General features: G+C 39.8%; 1 protein-coding gene across 1 annotated transcript in view; it reads left to right on the forward strand.

Moving 5' to 3' along the window:
• Positions 1 to 19,863, forward strand: part of SYTL5 (synaptotagmin like 5) — a 104,816-nt gene that overhangs the window by 14,018 nt on the left and 70,935 nt on the right. The window contains exon 2 of the mRNA XM_047765812.1: positions 8,891 to 9,100. Coding sequence (XP_047621768.1) covers positions 8,891 to 9,100 — 210 coding nt within the window. The remainder of the gene's footprint in view (positions 1 to 8,890; positions 9,101 to 19,863) is intronic.

Here is a 19,863-nt window from a genome sequence, read left to right on the forward strand (position 1 = left end):
TTCAGTGAATTTCAAAGAAATGGTGATTTGACATTGCTTGTACCATATACTGACTCTGAAAACTAGGGCAATGGCTGCAAGTGCTTTTTTTTTTTTTTTTTTTTTGTCTTTTTGCCTTTTCTAGGGTCCCTCCAGAGGCATATGGAGATGCCCAGGCTAGGGGTCTAATCAGAGCTGTAGCCGCTGGCCTACACCACAGCCGCAGCAACTCTGGATCTGAGCTGCGTCTGTGACCTACACCACAGTTCACGGCAACCCCGGATCCTTAACCCACTGAGTGAGGCCAGGGATTGAACCCGCAACCTCATGGTTCCTAGTTGGATTCATTAACCACTATGCCACGACGGGAACTCCTGCAAGTGCTTTTTGTAATAATCTTTATCTGTGAAAATATGAATTCCCATGAGCATCACCTAGAGAGCTAAATGGGAAAAATTAAGTACTGATAACTGTCTTTGCTGTACATATAACTCCTTCCTCCTTGTGGCATTTAAAATCATTTAGTTTACATAAATTCAATTTGGAGACCTTTAAAAAGTAGACTTCAGGTATCTGTTTATAAAAATGACAACTAGTATGTACCTGTATTCAGCAGCAAAAGTGGTTTTAAGGAATTTTTTAAGGGCAACATGTTCTCCTGAAATTATCTTTTTCGTGTATGAATGCCCAATTTCCTCCCATCAAGTCAGTTCTATCCTTTCATTGTCATGGCAGTAATCTTTCAAAGCCCAGTAATTTATCCTGGTTTTTTTATTTTTAAGAAATGTGGTTTTCCTGCTTCTTGCTGTACTGGTTGGATCTCTACCCCCTCACTTCCTGCGTAACTTACTATGTGCCTAGCAGGACTTGCTACTGTTTTTGATACTCAAGAAAGGTGTCCTTGGGGTTTCAGATTAGTAGAACACATATGTATTTGTTCCTTGTCAGGCCAGGAAATTGAGATGATATTTATTGTTCCCGGATGGAAGTCTTGGTTTGCAAATTACAAACAAGGTCCATGGCTGCTAGGATTTTTAAGAGGATAGTTGATCAACCAGTGGCTGGCTCTTCCCGTGGCTTGGTGAGGTCTCCTGTTCCTATGAGCCAAGTGTTTTCTTAGCGGAAAGCGCTTGGGGTCATCAGCAGACATAAGTGCCCTCTTCCTTGAGACAAGTTCTAAACACATTACATTGGCGCAAATCGCAAGGCATCTTTATCTTAGACCAGTGCTCTTTCAATTCTATTCCGTATTACCTCCGCCGAAGTATTGTTCTATCTGAGCAGAACTTTCCTTCGGGTATTGGACGGTCTTGATTCTTTGTAATATCCTCTGACATGAAAATGAATCAAAAGCTTTATCAAGGAGTTCCCATCGTGGTGCAGTGGTTAACGAATCCAACTAGGAACCATGAGGTTGCGGGTTCGATCCCTGGCCTCGCCCAGTGGGTTAAGGATCCGGCATTGCCGTGAGCTGTGGTGTGGGTTGCAGATGTGGCTTGGATCCTGCGTGGCTGTGGCTGTGGCTGGTGGCTACAGCTCCGATTCGACCCCTAGCCTGGGAACCTCCATATGTCGTGGGAGCGGCTCAAGAAAAAGGCAAAAAAAAAAAGCTTTATCAAGTTTAGAGCCGTGTTTGTTGAGGAACAGCTCTGTCGGAGAATATTTGTCAGGAGAGACTTTGTGATAAGAAGCTGTGTGCGCAGATGGCATTTGGTGGGAGAAGCAGAGCGAGCCGAAGAAACCTTTCATGTTTATTGAGGCTTAACTTTATGTTCAGCCTGGCCATGCACAACTAGGAAAGCAATAGCAGTTGTGAAGATAAACACAATATTCCTGGAGTTCCCAGTGTGGTACAACGGGATCGGTGGTGTCTCTGCTGCCTCAGGATGCATGTTTGATCCCTGTCCTGTGTTGCTGCACCTGTGGCATAGGTTGCAACTGCAGCTCAGATCTGATCCCTGGCCTGGGAACTCCCTCTGCTGAGGGGTGGCAAAAAAAAAAAAAATTTTTTTTTCTGAGCAACACTTTTTTTAATAATGATTTTTATTTTTTCCATTATAGCTGATTTACAGTGTTCTGTCCATTTTCTGCTGCACAGCAAGGTGACCCAGTCACACATACCAGAGCCACGCTTTTAATTGTTGGTGATGCCATGAGGGAAGTCTGGTGAGGGGAAAAGTATAGATTTGGGAATACAAAAAACAGGATCTGAATCCTGACTGCATTAATTAGTAGCCCTGTGGCACTTCCTCTCTGAGATTCCACTTTCTTTTTACTTTTTTTTTTTGGTTTTTCTTTTTTAGGTTCATACCCATGGCATATGGAAATTCCTATGCCACTGGCACAGCAATGACGGATCCGAGCCACACCTGTGACCTGCACCACAGCTCATGGCAGTGCCAGATCCTTAACCCACTGAGTAGGGCCAAGGGTTGAACCCACATCCTCATGGATACTAGTCAGTTTGGTTACCACTGAGCCACAATGGGAACTTCAGATTGCACTTTCTTATCTCCAAAGTCAGAATCATAAGGTCTTTCTCCTGGGTTGCTGTCCATGTTTAAGAGCATGACACGTAAAAGAGAGTGCCTGTCATTATTGTGGCTAAGTGTGGTGATAGTTAGGTTTTCATCAGAGGTTCTGCAGGTAGATGCTACAATCAAAATGAAAAAAGTCATAGTTTTATACTCAGAGTACAGAAAGGAGGTCTGTTCACACCTGGGTTTCCCTTAGACAAATAGGCAATAGCTCCTGTGTTGATGTGGTTGCCTCTGGTTTTGAATAAACGACAGGAATGCTGGGAGGCATGTAGCCATTAGCATCAGGCCGCTGTAATATTGGTCTGTCTACATATATTGTTTCAAGTGCTTTCTGTCTCATTGTTTCTGGCTTGACAGTATTTTTCGTCTGTCACTGTGGTTTTGCTCTCTTAAAGGAATGTGAAACTCTAGCTCTAGCCAAGAATTTAGCTTGCAGACCCTGCAGCGGAGGCTGAAGTAGAATCTGATAGCAGCATCTCTGCAAGTAGACAATAAAAAAAAAAAAAGAGCTCATATTTACTGAGTTCTTTTTGTGCTTGTTGGGAAACAGGTTTGGCTGTGGTAGCAGAGACACATGAATGTGATGGCTTAAACAAGATGGAAATACATTGCTCTCTGATGGAAAAGTCAGGGTTGGTTGGCAGCTTTGTGACATTGTCGTGGCGGCTCCATGATAGCATGGGTCTGGGTACCTTGTCTTTTGTGGTTCTACCATCTTGAGGGTTTGGCTCTTGATCCAAGAAGGCTCACCCCTCTGTTCCCACCCCAGCCTCTGGGATCAAGGGGCAGGGGGTACCCTTTCCCATTAGAGGCACGACCTAGAGGTTGCCTCTGTGATTTTCGATCACATTACCTTGGCCAACATTTAGTCTCACGGCAAAACTAAGTGCAGGGGATGCTGAGAAACATGCAGTCTTTACTCTGAGTGGCCATGAGCCTAGCTAGACGTTCCACTAATGGAGAAACGGAGACCGCATATTGGGAGACATACCAGAATTATCTATTCCACAACTGCTGTGTGCCAAGCTGTGCTCACACCATGCTAAAACTCATGATATCATCATCTTACTTAATGCTTAAGGGTTGTCATCAACCCCTGAGACTGGAACTACTGTGGGTTTGTTTTGTTTTGTTTTAACAGAGAAAGTATTTTGAGACAGAGAAGTTAGGTCTTTTCAAGTCTTGAGACACAGAAAGGTTAAGTAATTTTCTTAAAGTCACACGTAAGTGGCAAGTCCAGGATTTGAACCCAGGGAGTCTAACTTCAGAAGCCTTATGCTCTGGACCGCTCTGCAGTCCTTGCTTGCTCATTGTTTCTCTTGAGCCTTGATGTGTTCTTCTGGATGAGATTTGGGATTGTTTTCAAGGCATCCAGGAATCAAAGAAGCTTTGTGAAGCTTCTATGGCTTCCTATTCCAGGCAGCTAATTGCTTCCATTCTAAGATTCCTAGCTTATTTGATGCAAAATGGTGTTCAATACAGTTGGTCTAGACGGGGTAACAAAAGAAAAATAATGCCACACACAAGTGACAGGAATTTTAATGAAAGCAATTCCATTTCTTGAAAGGAATGTGTCTGTGCAGTGCTAAAGCAAGCAGTCTTTGTAACACATTGAATATTTTTGATGATGAGATAGAAAAAGAATGAATTCAATATATCTCTGGAATATAGAAATGAAAATATTCTATCATTCAACAACAGTTGAGATAGCTCATCTCTTTAAGATTTCAGCTACATGTAAGTCATGAATTCACATGCATCTGTGTAGCAACAAGGTAACTTAAAAAAAATAAAACTGAGTTTTATCAGTTTTATTTAACTGAGTTTTATCAGCTTTATCAGTTTGTTTTAAACACCCTGAGTTTATCTCAAATGAAAATTGGTATTAGGTGGAATTAAATGTCTTCAACAGCTTTTTTTTCTTTGTCTTTTTTTCTTTGTATTCTTCTCTTTCTAACAGTTTATTTGGGGCCATATTTATCTCAACTACACTTTTGCATCCATCTCCCATATTCTTTGTTTCTCTTCAGATGAGGACAACGAAAATGGCGAGGTTTTTCATATTTTCAGGAATCAAGATAGTTTTGCTTTCTGAACAAAAGCGTAGGTATGAGATTAAGGAAGATGGAAAAAGTTCTAGAAATCCTTGAGAGTGCTCTGTAGTTTTCTCAGGCTTGCATTACTTTTTCGAAGTGTATTTGATCTCAGTCTTAGCCAATTTTAATGTGACTTTACTCTTAGCAGATCCAACACTGTACATTTTTTTCCTCCTCGCGTTCTCTTTTGAATAATTACGGCTTCCTATCCTAAAGGCCTCTATAATTCACGAAGCACACTCCCATTCTTAATTGCTTCTGGCTCTCACAAACCCCCTCGGAGGAAGATAGGGAAAGAATTACCATCTTCTTTTTGAAGTTGAAGTAACTGAGACCCAGAGAGATTACCTGGGATGCCCAGCGATGCCTAGTATTGAAAATGAAAGCACTTAGGACTTGAACCTAGCCAGAACTCAGATCGGGACTTGAACCCATGGTCTTTAAATTAGAATCACTTACCTGGTATCTGTGCAATTCCTGTGTATCCTGGCTCTTTCCGTACCTCTAGGGGGCGATTCCTCAGAGCTCCCTGAGAGGCTGCCTTCCGGGCTTCAGTCCTCAGAAGGTCCATCAGAAAACCCTCATTTCTCGACTTTTAGGTTGTGTATTTTTTTCATTCTGCTTAATATTTTGTGTCAGCCTATGGAGTTCTGCCCAGCTTTCCCCACATATCTCAGAGATGGCTCTCAGAACGTGTGGAACAGTTAGCACGTGGACAATTAGTTGCCTTAAGAATTCCCCAGTTGGTGCATTTGGCCTTTCAATTCTTGCTGGCCTGTGGCCTGATTTATATTGAGTCTCGAGTCTTTTCAGACGCTAGAACTGGAAGCTAAGTGAAAGCTGATTGCTAAATAAAGTCCTGTGAATAGAACAGAAAGAAAGATGCAATATAAATGTTTGACTTTATGGCCATAATTTCTCCAAGTGGTCTCACCCGCTCTAGTTTAAGGAGCTACTAAATGGTTAAACTTAGGCCTCTGATCATGGCATTTTGTTTCTAGAAGAGAATTTGCCACTGGAGCATCCTGGAATACCCCTTTCTCTTAGTTTCTTGTTCTTTGGCCCACCAGCCTCCTGGGATAGAACTATACAGTCTAGGATTGTTCTTTGTTCTCTTCATTCTGATCACTTTGTTTCTTCTTCATTGTTGCATGAATTGTTACAGATTTTTGAGTAGGCACTGCTTTATTTCTTGAGTGCCCTGAGGCGTTTAAAAGTCTGTTATGATTCTCCAAATGATATCATTATAGTCTTAAGATTCTTTTTCCATATAGATGATGACATAATATTGGGTAGAGTTCCCTGTGCTGTACAGCAGGTCCCTGGTGGCCAGTCATTCCATGTACCACAGGGTGCATATGCCATTCCCAAACCCACAATCCACACCCCCCCCCATATGTCCCTTTTGGTAACCATAAGTTTGTTTTCAAAAATCTGTGTGTCTGTTTCTGTTGGGCAAATAAGTTCATTTGTGTCCTTAAAAGAATGGGGTGTGTGTGTGTGTGTGTGTATATTTAATGGAATCACTTTGTTGCAGAGCAGAAATCATAGCATTGTAAATCAGCTAGATTTTAATAAAACTTTTAAAATGAAAAGTGAAATCCCAACACATGCAAAAAAATGTGATTGCAGTCTTCCAATGAGAACTCATCTTGTTATTTTAAAACTTGTAGCTTTTACGAGGTTTTGAAGGTAAATTGTGTGGAGCTTTTCTTACCCTCAATTTCACGAGCCAGTTGCTCATAGGAAAAAAGCACATAAGGATGCTTTGTAAGCTCTAAATCGGGGGATTAGAAAAGCATGTGTTCTGGGTTCTTGTCATTTGAGTTCAGATGTCTTCTTCTTGACTGGCACCACAGATAGTGGGAGCCCTTCGATGTCCCGTTTTGACTCATTTTTGTATCTGAACACCAGAATGACTAGCACACAATAGGCGCTCAATAAATGCTCGTTGGGTGAATGAATGAGACAGTGAATCACAAATTTTGGAAACCTTATTCCTCACTTAAAAGATTCCCCATTTAGGAGTTCCCACTGTAATGCAAAGAGTTAAGAATCCGACTGCAGCGGGTTGCTGTGGAGGCGTGGGTTTGATCCCCAGCCCAGCGCTGTAGGTTAAAGGATCTGGAATTGCCAGATTCAATCCCTGGCCCAGGAACTTGCCTATGCTGTGGGTGTGGCCACTGAAAAAAAATTCCCCATTAATGACTTTCTCATTAGACTAGGAAGTAAAAGACCTAGTTTCTGGTTTTATCTCTACTACTTATCAGCTTTAACATGAGGCTCATAACACCTCACAGATTACTCTGAAGGCCCTAATGAGATCATCAATAGTTTTAAACATTTAAGTGCCTTATAATCTAGCACAGAATTGGGTCCTTAGCAGTATATATAGCTAACCAAAGTCATCATTCCTACCTTTGGGGAGATGCTAATCTAGCTGGGTATAACAAAGCACAGTACCACAAATGTATGTAGTATGAGATGTGTGGGGTGATTCTGGAATGTTTGTTTTCTGGAATGTAGAAATATTCTATTGAGGAAGGGATTGGAGCTGGATGAATAAAGGAATTGCACGTCTGTGAATCATTTAAGTAGAAATGAACCTGTCTTATAGAGTAGTGTTTTCCAAATCTGGCCATATATTAGCATATATAAGGAAGCTTTTAAAAATACCATTGCATAGGCTACATCTCAAACCAACTGTATCAGAAACTGTGGGGATGACACTTGAAAATCAGTATTTTTTTTAAAAAAAATTCTTCCCGAGTGAGTCCAGTATTGAGTCAGATTTGAGAATAAATGCTCTAGAGCTGTGTTCCTCAGACTCTAAACACCTGGAGATTTTGTGCAAATGCAAAGTCAGATCCAGTAGGTGTGAGGTGGAGCCTGAGATTCTGTGTTCCTGACAAGCTCTGAGATGACGCTGATGCTCCTAGAATAAGGGCCATACACTGAGAAGCTCTTTTCTAAAGTGTTTATAAATAGATCACATGTCAGGTAGTAAAAGAAGGGACATGGAAATAGCATTCATTTAGTGCCTCTGTGCCAGGAATCATGCTGGTATCTTTGCATATATTATCCTGTTTAATCTTAAAAACAGTCACGTGAGAATGTTCTTACTCCCATGTTAGAAATGGAGACCAAAGTTGAATGCAGAAATTGTTGTTGAAGGTTGGGCAGCTAATTCATGATGGAACCTGGATTCAAACAAAGGCGTATCTGACAGCAAAGCCCACGGTTCAGTAGAAATTGTTGGAAATTCTCAAAGGCTAAGCAGAAGTGTTTCCATCTGAAATGGTGGGCCAATGGCTCTGTAACAAACTCTTTGTTGATCTTTGTTGGATCCAGCAAGGATAGTGCCCACGTTGCCAAGTTGGATTCACACTCTTGCCTCATGTGATCTATCTAGGCAAGTAAAGAACGTGGTATTGTGCGTTCCTGTAGAGTGGGGTTGTGTTCCAGTGTTATGTTATCAAAGATACCCTGGAGAAGTTAGAAAAGAATGTAAATAAATCCTAATAGCAAAATAGTAGTGCCAGGGGAAGATAGCAAAATTCAAAGGTAAAACAAACATTGGTTTTCAGCTATTAATATCAAAGGATTATGGATTCAAGAGAGAGAAATTACTTTTTTTTTCTTTTTACAACTGAACCTGTGACATATGGAAGTTCCCGGGCTCAGGGTCGAATTGGAGCTGCAGCTGAGGCCTACACCACAGCCACAGCAACACTGGACTCTTAACCCACTGAGCAAAGCTAGGAGATCAAATCCGAATCCTCACTGAGGCAATGTCGATCCCATTGGGAACTGAGCCACAATGGGAACTCCAGAAAGTACATTTTTTGAAAGTAATTTGACTCTTAACTGCTTGATTCTTTCAAATGTTCTTCCAAATGAAAATATTCCTTAAATAAAGAAAGCTCTGCTTCTCTCTCTGGTTTGTTTTTGTTTTCTTCTTTTTCTTTTTTCTTTTCTTTTCTTTTTTTTTTTTCTTTTTGTGGCTGCAGCTACAATATATGGAAGTTCCCAGCTGGGGTTGAATTGGAACTGTAGCTGCCAGCCTACACCACAGTCATAGCAACATGGGATCCAAGCCGCATCTGTGATCTACGGTGCAACTCATGGCAACACCAGTCCCTTAACCCACTGAGCAAGGCCTGGGATCAAACCCATATCCTCATGGATACTAGTCTGATTCTTAACCCACTGAACCACAACAGGAACTCCTGGTTTGTTTGCTTGAAGTGATTTTTGCTACCCCTCTTCTTCCAGGAAGCTGAAAAATGAACTCTTGGAAGCAAAACGTAGAAGTGGGAAGATTCAACAAGAGACCAGCAGAGTCTGTGCTCACTGTCAGAGAAACCTGGGTTTAATATTCGACCGAGGAGACCCGTGCCCAGCCTGCTCGCTGAGAGTGTGTGCCCAGTGCCGGGTCTCCGGCCTTGATGGCAGCTGGAGGTGCATCATCTGTGCCAAAGTCGCGTGAGTTTCTTGCCTTTGTGTGGGAAGTCAACTTCGATGATTCAAGGGTTTGGAGTGGCGACAGCAAGAAAGTCAAAGAGAGTTTAGAATATAGGGATCAATCACTTTGGGGTGATACAAATATTCTAAAATTAAATAGCAGTGATGGTTGCACAAATCTGTGAAAGTACCAAAAAAAAAAATTGACTTGTACATTGTAAAAGGCTGAATTTTATGTTACGGGAATTCTATCTCCACAAAGCATTGACTGAAAAATTTCAATATAGAAGCATACACAGAAATTCTTGACTTAGTTGAAACACTAAACCAAAAGTAGAAAAACATTTAACTACATAAAAAAGAATGTATCTAATATATTCTTTATATATATATATATATGTATATAAAGTTATGTATAATATATATATATACACTGTAGGGATAGAGAATTTAGCCCAACCATACCTTGGCAAGGTGGGATGGAGGGGGCGGATGTGAGACAAAGACAGAACAGTATTTAAAAAAAAAAAAAAACCTATAAAACACAGTGAAATTGGAAGGCTCACAGAACGTGGTCTCCTTCTGCATCCGAAAACCACTCTTGTGCTCTCTTCTCTTAGCGCCCCATTTGGCTCCACATGGCTTCTCGGAAGGTACAAACTGTGGGCCTGAGACATTCTTAGTCATTCGGGGTGACGGGCAAGCTGAGGATGCAACCTCCAGTCTGCTCTCCACATCAGCTGGAGTAGTTCCTGCATTTCCTCAAAACCTGCTTCTGGAAACAGGGTGGAGGGGGGCGAGCCTTTTCATTGTCCTCCGTGTTTAGCCTGTGGGGCTGTCCTGGGCAGGATGCAGATCAAGAATCATTGTTCCCTAAGCTGAGTCAAAGTGGAATCCAAGCAGGGGGAAGTTTCTGCTCTTCCTGGGGCCTCCTGAACTCCATGCTTTTAAGATCTCTCCCCCTGAATTAAACTGGTTTGTCTGCTCCCTCTCAAGGTCCTTTCATCTCATCTGTTCTGGGAGGCGCCTAATAAGGTCACCTCAAGGCCCCTCCATGTTGCGCTTTCTTTCCTATAGTTGAGGCGAGGGATGCTGGCATCACATCCCAGGTACTTGGTTTGGTTTGCTTTCTCTTGTACCGTCACTAACTCATCCTCTTAGAGGAGTTGAGGCTGTCTTAGGAGGAAAAGTGGATAGTTTAGTAGCAGGAGTGAGTGACCTTCCATTTCCAGCTTCTCTGAATGAGCACGACTGTGTTCTATTGATGCCTATATTAGGAGTGTATTATTTAACCATTGCTATTTTTTTCCTATCCTTTACATCAAATTGATCCTCAATTGAGCAATTCATACTCTGTTGCCACACTCAGTTGAGATAAGCAGCTCTAAAGAAATGAACCATTTAAGTTCTTTCATTACTTTCTTTGGATACCTAAGTATCCAAATCCATGCTTGATTTCCTTAAGCAACCATCTTTCTTTTCCTGTGTGGGATTAGTGGGCTTATTTTCTGTATCCTGTTTTAAAAAAATATATAGAAAACTTGAGTCGCCTGGTGGCCTTACCGGGGTCAGCTTTGTCACTGCTGTGGTGTGGGTTCAATCCCTGGCCCACTTGCACATGCTGCAGGCGCAGCCAAAGGCAAAACAAAACAAAAACAAAAAACTTTGCCCAACTCCCAAAGGATGAAAAGGTTCTCCCATGTCATCTTCTATAATTGTTAATGTTTTAGCTTTTACCTTTTGACTTGCAATCTACTTGGAACTGATTTTTGCTTATCCTGTGAGTTAGCGATTCATTTTTATATTTTAATATGGATATCCACTTGACCAAGGAACATTCATTGAAATGACCATCATTTTTTTCACTGCTGTACGTTGTCACCTTCCCAAATCAAGTGTCATTTCTGACCTCTCCGTTATATGGATAACATTGTGCCAGTGCCACATTATTTTAATTAGTGTAGCTTTATAATAAAGTTTTCTATCCGGTAGACTTGCGACTTGGTTGTTTTTGCTCAAAATGCCTTGGCTATTATTGGCCTTTAGTATTTTCAAACTTATTTTAATTTTTAAAATTTTTAGTTTTATTGGCATATAGGTGACTTACAATATTGTATTAGTATCAGGTGTACAGCAAAGTGAATCCGTCACAAATATAAATACATCCATTTTTTTCCCATGTAAGCTATTACAAACAATTGAATAGATTTTCCTGAGCTATGTAATAGATTCTAGTTAATCATCTGTTTTATGCAGTAGTGTATATATGTTATTCACAGTCTCCCAGTTCCTCCCACCCCACAATGGTTTCACCTAAGCTAACATAAGATTCGTTGTTTAATCTGTGAGTTTTGTTTCTGATTTATAAGTAGTTCTTTTGTATCATTTTTTATTAGATACACATATATTTGTAGATGCCATATATATCTCAAATGATATCTGTCTTTTTGTCTTTTTGCCATTTCTTGGGCCGCTCCCGCGGCATATGGAGGTTCCCAGGCCAGGGATCCAATCAGAGCTGTAGTCACTGGCCTATGCCACAGCCACAGCAATGCAGGATGCCAGCTGCATCTGCGACCTACAACATAGCTCACAGCAACGCCGGATCTTTAACCCACTGAGCAAGGTCAGGGATCAAACCCACAACTTCATGGTTCCTAGTTGGATTCGTTAACCACTGAGCCACGATGGGAACTCTGATATCTGTCTTTTTCTGAATGACTTCACTTAGCACAATAATGTCTTGGTCCACCCATGTTGCTGCAAATGGCATTATTTCATTCTTTTTTATGACTGAATAATATTCCACATCCTCTTTATCCATTTCTCTGTTGATGGACATTTAGGTTGCTTCCATGTCTGGCTATTATAAATAGTGCTGCAGTGAACATCGGGTTGCATGTATTGTTTTGAATTATGATTTTCTCCAGATAGATGCCCAGGGGTGGAATTGCTGGATCATATAGTAGTTGTATATTAAGTTTTTGGGTTTTTTTTAAAACAAATACCAGGCTTGTTTTATTCAGTATATGGTGATGCAAACCTTTGATTTCTTTCTGGCTTTCTGCTTTTGTTCAGTTCTTGACTTAGGAGGAGGGAAGGAAAGGAAGGAGGAAGGAAGGAAGGAAGGGAAGGAAGGGAGGAAGGGAGGAAGGAGGAAGGGAGGAGGGAGGAAGGAGGACGGGAGGGCGGGGGGGGAGGGAGGGGGGGGAGGGAGGGGGAGGGGAAGGAAGAGGAGGAGAGGAGGGAGGGAGGGAGGAGGAGGATGGAGGGAGGGAGGAGGGAGGAGAGGATGGAGGGCGGGAGGAGGGGACGGAAGAAAGAAGGCAGGAAGGAAGGAGGAAGGAAGGAAGGAAGAGGAAGGAGAGTAAAAGGGACGGAGGAAGTGAGGACTGACATGTTCCGATTCCGGTAAGGGCGGGAAGGGGGAATGTAGTAAGGTATTCCGTAGGCATTGTATTGCTGCATTTGTCCTTTCTTCCTTTCTCCTTTCTTCCTTCTCTTTCTTCCTTTATTCCTTTCTTTTTTTTCTTCTTTATTCTCTTTCTTTTTTCTTTCTTTCTTTCTTTCTTTTCTTCTTTCTTCTTTTTCTTTTTTTCTTTCTTTTTTGCTTTTTAGGGCTGCAACTGTGGTATATGGAAGTTCCCAGGCTCGGGATTGAATTGGATCTACAGCTGCCGGCCTATGCCACAACCACAGCAATGCAGGATCTGAGCAGAGTCTGCCACCTACACCACAGCTCACAGCAACACCAGATCCTTAACCCACTGAGTGAGGCCAGGGATTGAACTCGCAACCTCATGGTTCCTAATTGGATTCGTTTCTGCTGCGCCATGACGGGAACTCCTATTTTCTAATTGTTGATGTGTAGAAATACAATTGATTTGGGTAGTCTAACCTCATATTTAAAAATCTTTTTAAATTCACTTAATTATAACAGTTTCTGTAGCACTTAACAGATCTTATTTATACACAATTGTATCGTCTTTTCTAATGTTTCTTTTTTCTTACTGTATTGCATATCTGTTTTCATTTTTATTGATTCCTTTCTTGTTTCTTTCTTTGGATTTATTTTTTGTTGATAATTTTTTATTCAGATGTTTTGATACTTGATTTTTAAGCCTTTGTTCTTTTAACATATACATTTAAGGATATGAATTTTCTTGTTTTCAGCTGCAGCCCACACATTTTTTTAATCTGTTATTTTTATCATATTCATTTCATTATATTTTCTAATTTCCAGTATCATCATTTTCTTTAACTGTGAATTATTTATAATTGTCTTTCTTAATTTATAATTTCATGGGGATTTTCTGTATCCTTTTTTGATATTGATTTCTAGCTTAATTCCACTGTGATCAGAAAACATACTCTGTATGATTTCAGTCTTTGAAATTCAGCCCAGAAAATGGGCAGTTTTATCATATGTTTCCTATTTCCTTGAAAGAAAATGATCTATGTTTATTTTATTGAATTAAATCATATTCGATATTTAATTAATTGTATTGATTTATGTCTTTTAATGATCTTTGTTAATTGTATTGTCCAAATATTCCATATCTACTGATTTTTTTAATCTACATAGTCTATCTGATATTGAGAGAAATATGTACTAACCCCTCTCAATAATGATTGAGGATTTTCTATTTTTTCTTTTAGTTTAATATTTGCTTTATATCTATATATATATTGATTTAAAGTCTTAAGTGCTTAAATATTTAGAATTGCGAGATTATTATGGATGTAAAGAAACCTTTATAATTATGAAAAGTCCTTCCTTTTCTTTAGTTATGATTTTTTTCCTTGACGTTTACTTTGTAATTAGTACGGTTGCAACAGCTTTCTTTTGGTTGATGTATGTTTGGTAAATCCTCTTTATCCTTTACTTTCAACCCTTCTGTGTCCTTATGTTTAAGATAAGTCTCTTATAAGAGCATATAATTGCGTGCACACGTTTTAAATCTAATCTGACAATTGGCTTTTAATTAGGATATTTATTCCATTTGTAGTAATGAAAGTACTCACATATTTTACTTAAAATCAACCACCTATTTACTCGGTCTCTTTCTGTCCCATCTATTCTGTTCTTTTACCTCTACTTATTTGCCTTCATTTAGGTTGTCCAAGTATCCTATTTATCTCCTCTAATATTTATACATTTTTGATCATTCATATAAAGATTACGCAAGAGATGATAACATACATCCTTGACTTGTTAAATCCCAGTATTAATTAGTACCTTTGGTTGTTTCAAGACAATACAAGGACCATAAAACCCTTTAATTCCTTTTACTCCCCTCCTGATGCTACCATTGTATATTTTAAATATCTGCACATCTATCTATATCTAGGTACCCTTGTATGTACACACACATGTATTTATACCTATAGATATATATTGTTTATTTTAGTTCATTCCAGAAGCTGTAACAGAATACCATGGACGAGGTAGCTTTTAAACAACAGAAATTTATTTTTTACAGTCCTGGAAACTGGGAAGTTCAAGATCAGGGTTCTGGCACATTTGTTATCTGGTGAGGGCCTGCTTCCTGGTTCAGAGACAGGAAGACAGGGCACATAGACAGGGCACATCTCACTGTGCCCTCACATGGCAAGAAAGGGCAAGGGAGCTATCGCCTCCCAAAGGCTTCACCTACAAATACCATCACTGGGAACTATGTTTCAATTTATGAATTATGGGGGGGGGGACACATTCAATCTGTGCCATACTTAATCCCACAAGATATTATGTTATAGTCAGTATTCACTTAGATTTACTACATAGTCACCCTTTCTATTGCTCTATATTCTTTATTAGTACATCTCTGTGTTTTTATCTGGAATAATTTTCCTTCGGCCTAAAGGGTACCCTTTAGTGTAGTTCTCCTACTGATAAATACTCTCAATTTTTATTTTTCCTAGCATGCCTTTATTTCACTCTTAATTCCAAACATGTTTTTGCTGATTTATTGAATTCTAGGTTAGAAGTTATTAACTTTCAGTAATTTGAAGATATTATTCCTTTGGTTTCTGGTTTCTAAGGTTTCTGTTAAAAATATCAGATGTCAATATATTAGTGCTCTTTGGAAGGAAATATTTTTCTTTGACTGCTTTTAATATTTTTACCCTTGCCATTGGATTTTTAACTGTTGCTATACCATAGCTAAGTGTGATTTTCTTTGTATTTATCCATCTTGGGGTTTCTAGAGTGTCTTAAATCTGCATCTATTCATGTCTTCTTGTCATATTTGAAAATTTCTCAGGTCATATCTCTTCACATATTGACTTTTCCCCATTCTCTCCCTCTTCTACTTTAGATACTCCAAATATGTATTTTACTTCAATTCAATACCTTCCGTATATCTTTTATACTCCTTTCCATATTTTCTATACTTTTATATCTCTGAATTCATTTTGTGTATTTGTGTCTGGTCTACCTTTCAATTCACCAATCCTGTCTTTCTCTATGTCTGATTTGCTGTTAAACTCCTCTACTTAATTCATAGATTCAGTTGTCTTTTGCAATTTTAGAATTTTCATTTTGCTTTTGTCATGTTTTCTAATTCTTTGTTGACTGTCTTATTCTTTTATTGTAATTTCTTGTATAAATTACTTATAAATATTTTAAAGTATATGAATTAATAGCTTTGTTATCTGCATCCCTTATGAGACTGAGTCTGTTACTGATATTATTTGTTGTTTCTCTTGATTTCTTGTTTTCTTGTAAACCTAGTAATTTTTGATTGATGAACCAACTATGGTTGACCCTTGAACAATACGGGGGTTTCAGGTACGACCCCTCCCCCTGCCACACAGTTGAAAATCAGTGTATAATTTATACTTAGCCCTCTGTATCTATAGTTTCATATCCCTGGATTCAACCAGCCATGGATTGTGTAGTACTCTAGTATGCATTTATTGAAAAAAATACAGGTTTAAGTGGACCTGTGCAATTCAAACTCATGTTGTTTAATAGTCGACCCTATTTGAAAAATTGTGAAGCTTTTAGTGAGATTGTATAAAAATATGTGTCGACTGAGAATGTACTTTTTTTTTTCCTAGCAGGGAAATAGGATAGGGCCTCTGAATATTCAAGGTTACCTTAATCAAGTCAGGATTTGAGCTAATTTCACAATTGGAGCCTTGGTCCCTGAGAGGGAGCTGATCTGTTTTTGGATCACATTTTTTCCTAGAGAATAGCCGTACAAGGTCTCAACATATACCTGTTAGATAAGAGAGGCAATTGATTTTATGTATTATAAATAGTGGAAATAAGAACACTTAAGAGGTTAAAATGTGTGTTCATAGACTAGAAATGAATAAGTATCAAAATTTGTTTTTTTCACCCACCTCTTTTCTTACTAGACTCTGCCAAGGTGACATTTCCCCTTTCAGGGCAATGAAGAAGGAAATGGAATTTTAACAAATGACTGAGAGTCTGAGGACTTATAAGGAATTTCGCAAAAAACGATTTCTCCAGTTCCTATACAGTATTATTTTATTTCATCCCTAATATTTAATCATTTCCATTTTTTATTCCATTCCTGTTTACCTCTTCTCTACAACCTAGACCTTCGTTTGCTCAGACACGGGTAACTAGGGACTGTGACTCATGAGCCTTTCAATCAATCAGGAGTTGCCTCAGGCTTCTCTGTATTGGGAGAGGAATTTTGTCTTTAATTTCTAAATGCCACTTGTAATTACTGACGCATACTTTTCAACACAAGACCCAAGGTGTTGTGTATTCATGTATTGCTCGTTGAAAGTTCTGCTCTCACCTCATCTGCTAGTTAGTATTGATGGTAACTGCAGGTCTCATTCACACAGAATTTCCCTTAAGTCTTAGCAGATCAGCATTAGGTTATATACATAGAAACGTTTAATGTGTTAGGTCAGTGGAATTTGGACGTTGTTTACAGTTATGGAAGTTAACCTACCCAAACTAATATAACCCCATCCTGTGTTTTTTTCCCCTTTACATTTATATGCTATATCCTTTACTTGTCTGGTTTATTATCTTTCTTCCTCCACTAGAATATAAGCTTCACAACCATGAGGGCAGGGATTTTCTCTACAATGTTCAATGAAGTAGTTCCAGTGCCCGAAAGAATGCTTATAGTAGGAACCCAGTGAATAGTTGTTAAATTGATTAGATGGATGGGTGAATAAACAAATGAATGGATAAATGATTAGATGGCAGGATCCCACTTAAATCATTTCAGACTTAAGCAAGTTACAGAACAAATGTGGTTTTCTTCTGTCAGGAGCTTGGAATTAACACACACACACACACACACACACACACACACACACACGCCATGCCAAATACATTTGCCTTCTAAACTGAGTAACCTTCCCGCTGACACAGGAAGATATAAGACAAGTTGTCAGAAGGGTATCAAAATAAACAATAAATTGAAAGTTCTGTGTTTTCCTTAAGAGATATGAATGCATCAGTAGCAAAGTTCCGCATCACTTGTACTTCTTTTGTTGGTATAACAGTGACTTAACAGTAAACCCAACCACCCACTTGTCCAATTGATCTCCTCTTTGACCCATCCATCCATCTTTCCTACAGCATTTATCACTAACCTGTTGGTAGTACTAGGGGGTAAGGATACAAAGGTGACGAAAATATGGGCTACCCTCAATAGTTTCATAGTCTAAGGAGGAAGATATCATTGTCCCATCAGTACAGAAAATTCCATATTCATGCAGTAAAATGTCCTGAGGAAGAAACAGAGCTTTCAGTGTGTGCTTCTTGTATCTCTGTTTGTTTATTTGCCACACCTGCAGCATGCGGAAGTTCCTGAGCCAGGGATTGAACCCGCACCACAGCAGCAACCCAAGCCATGGCAGCCACGGTGCCAGATCCTTACCCCATTGCACCACAAGGGAACTCTAGCTTTTTATACGTCTTCGTCAGCAACTTATAGTTGTAGCTTCTGTGACAGCTGGAAATTTACATGAGTGTTTAATTTGATATAAACAACATCCCGCCTCATTTTTAAAGCTGAAAACAGAAACCATTATTTCTCCAATATTCCAGCTGCTAGTCTGTGTGATCTCAGAGAGTATCTGTCAATGTTGGAAGTATCTTGTTTGCTATTCATGGAGTGGTTTTCGAAAAGGAAGCGTGAATGATATTTTATTGGCAGCGAACACCCTTTATTTGTTGCCAGAGAATGCTGCAGTGCCAGTGGGCTGTCTCAGTGTTCAATAGACCATAAAATTGAAATTCCCACCCTGACCTCTACGAGATGAGATGAGTCAGAAAGTGACTCATTCTCTAATCAGTTGGAAGCACAACCGTTATTGTCACTTACCTTGGATTGGGTAAAAGTAAAGAGATTTTATTGCTGCAGCACTGAAAACGATTACAGCAAAGCCTGATCGAGGGAGGTACCTGTTACAATGGGCTGAGCAGCCCTTGACATTTTCTCCAGCCCCTTCCGGTTCTAACAGGTTGGCTGCTGTGGGTCTGGTTTTAAAACCAGCTCTATAGAAACAGAATGAAAGGGACCCTGACACAGCCAGTTAGTTCATGTTGCTATCTTAATGAGACCTACAAAATTCCACATGATGATGTTAGCTGAGGCAGTCTTCATTCAACACAAAGACAGCCATAATGCTCCTTTTTTTCTAATTAGCACCCTGGTTGAATTCAGAAAGACCCAAAAGATAAAAGCACCCTGACAGGGAACCAAAAATTGAAATACTTCTACTATGATGTTGATGAGCTGATCTTATTTATATTCATGCCATGTGGTGACATTTCATGCTGCTCCGTGTCCTTGTGAGAGTCTTTGTCTTTTTAAAGGAGGAACCTGGAGTTTTTGCTCTTGATGAATTGGTCGTGATTACTGAAATAGATGAAACAGGAGTCTTGTCGGTATCTTGAAAGATAGTGGTATCTATCAGTGGCTGGAACATACACTGAGAGAGTGCGACAGGGAATGTATAATGATGTGTTATGAGAAAGGGAAATGTAGCCCCTGACATCTGGAAACAGGTCCGACATTTATATGAGCCTTGATCGTGTTAGGTAGGCTGCGGAGTTCTCCTGGAGGATGAAACGACCTCAGGGCACCGGCATCTCCCAAGATCGCTCTGCAACCGCGATGAAGTCAAACAGCACAGGAACACTTCATAATCTTGTATAAGCACAGACCAAAACAAGGTGGCTGGTCAAGCCACAAAGTATGCAGCTTCCTCCTTTCTTGGCTAATGTGAGCCACCAAGTACTTCCTTACCGATCTTAATGCCTTTTTCTAGTCTGTCTGCCTTCTAGATAAAACTTGAGAGACCACTCATAGCATTGTCCCGGCGTCCTGATACCACCTAATCGAGAGCCAGTTCCTGTTGCCTTGCGCTCTCCCCCAAATTACCTAACATAACTCCCGCTCCTTATCCTAAGTCCTTTCAAACACCTTGTCTCTGGGAGCCACATGGTTCTTCATGGCATGTGTTCTCCTTCATTGCAATGAACAAAAATCTGAACCTGTTCAATCATAATTATGTCCCTCGTGATCTTTTGGCCACATGGGTGTGGACAGTTGCCACGTAGTCATTTCAAAACCCCTCCTGGTTTAGCACATTGCTGTAATCTAGTTACAAGGGCAAGATGCACAACAGAATAATCCCACAGTGACCCACAGATCTGGGGGGTGGTAGGAAGCTGTTTTGGGTGCCCTGACATGCTGTTTTCAATCAATCACTTGTTCATCAGATACAAGAGCCCTCCCCCTTTTTTGGAATGCTTTATTCCCTGTGGTTTCAGATCT

Source organism: Phacochoerus africanus, chromosome X (assembly GCF_016906955.1).
Source record: "Phacochoerus africanus isolate WHEZ1 chromosome X, ROS_Pafr_v1, whole genome shotgun sequence".
In the NCBI taxonomy this organism is placed as follows: domain Eukaryota; kingdom Metazoa; phylum Chordata; class Mammalia; order Artiodactyla; family Suidae; genus Phacochoerus; species Phacochoerus africanus.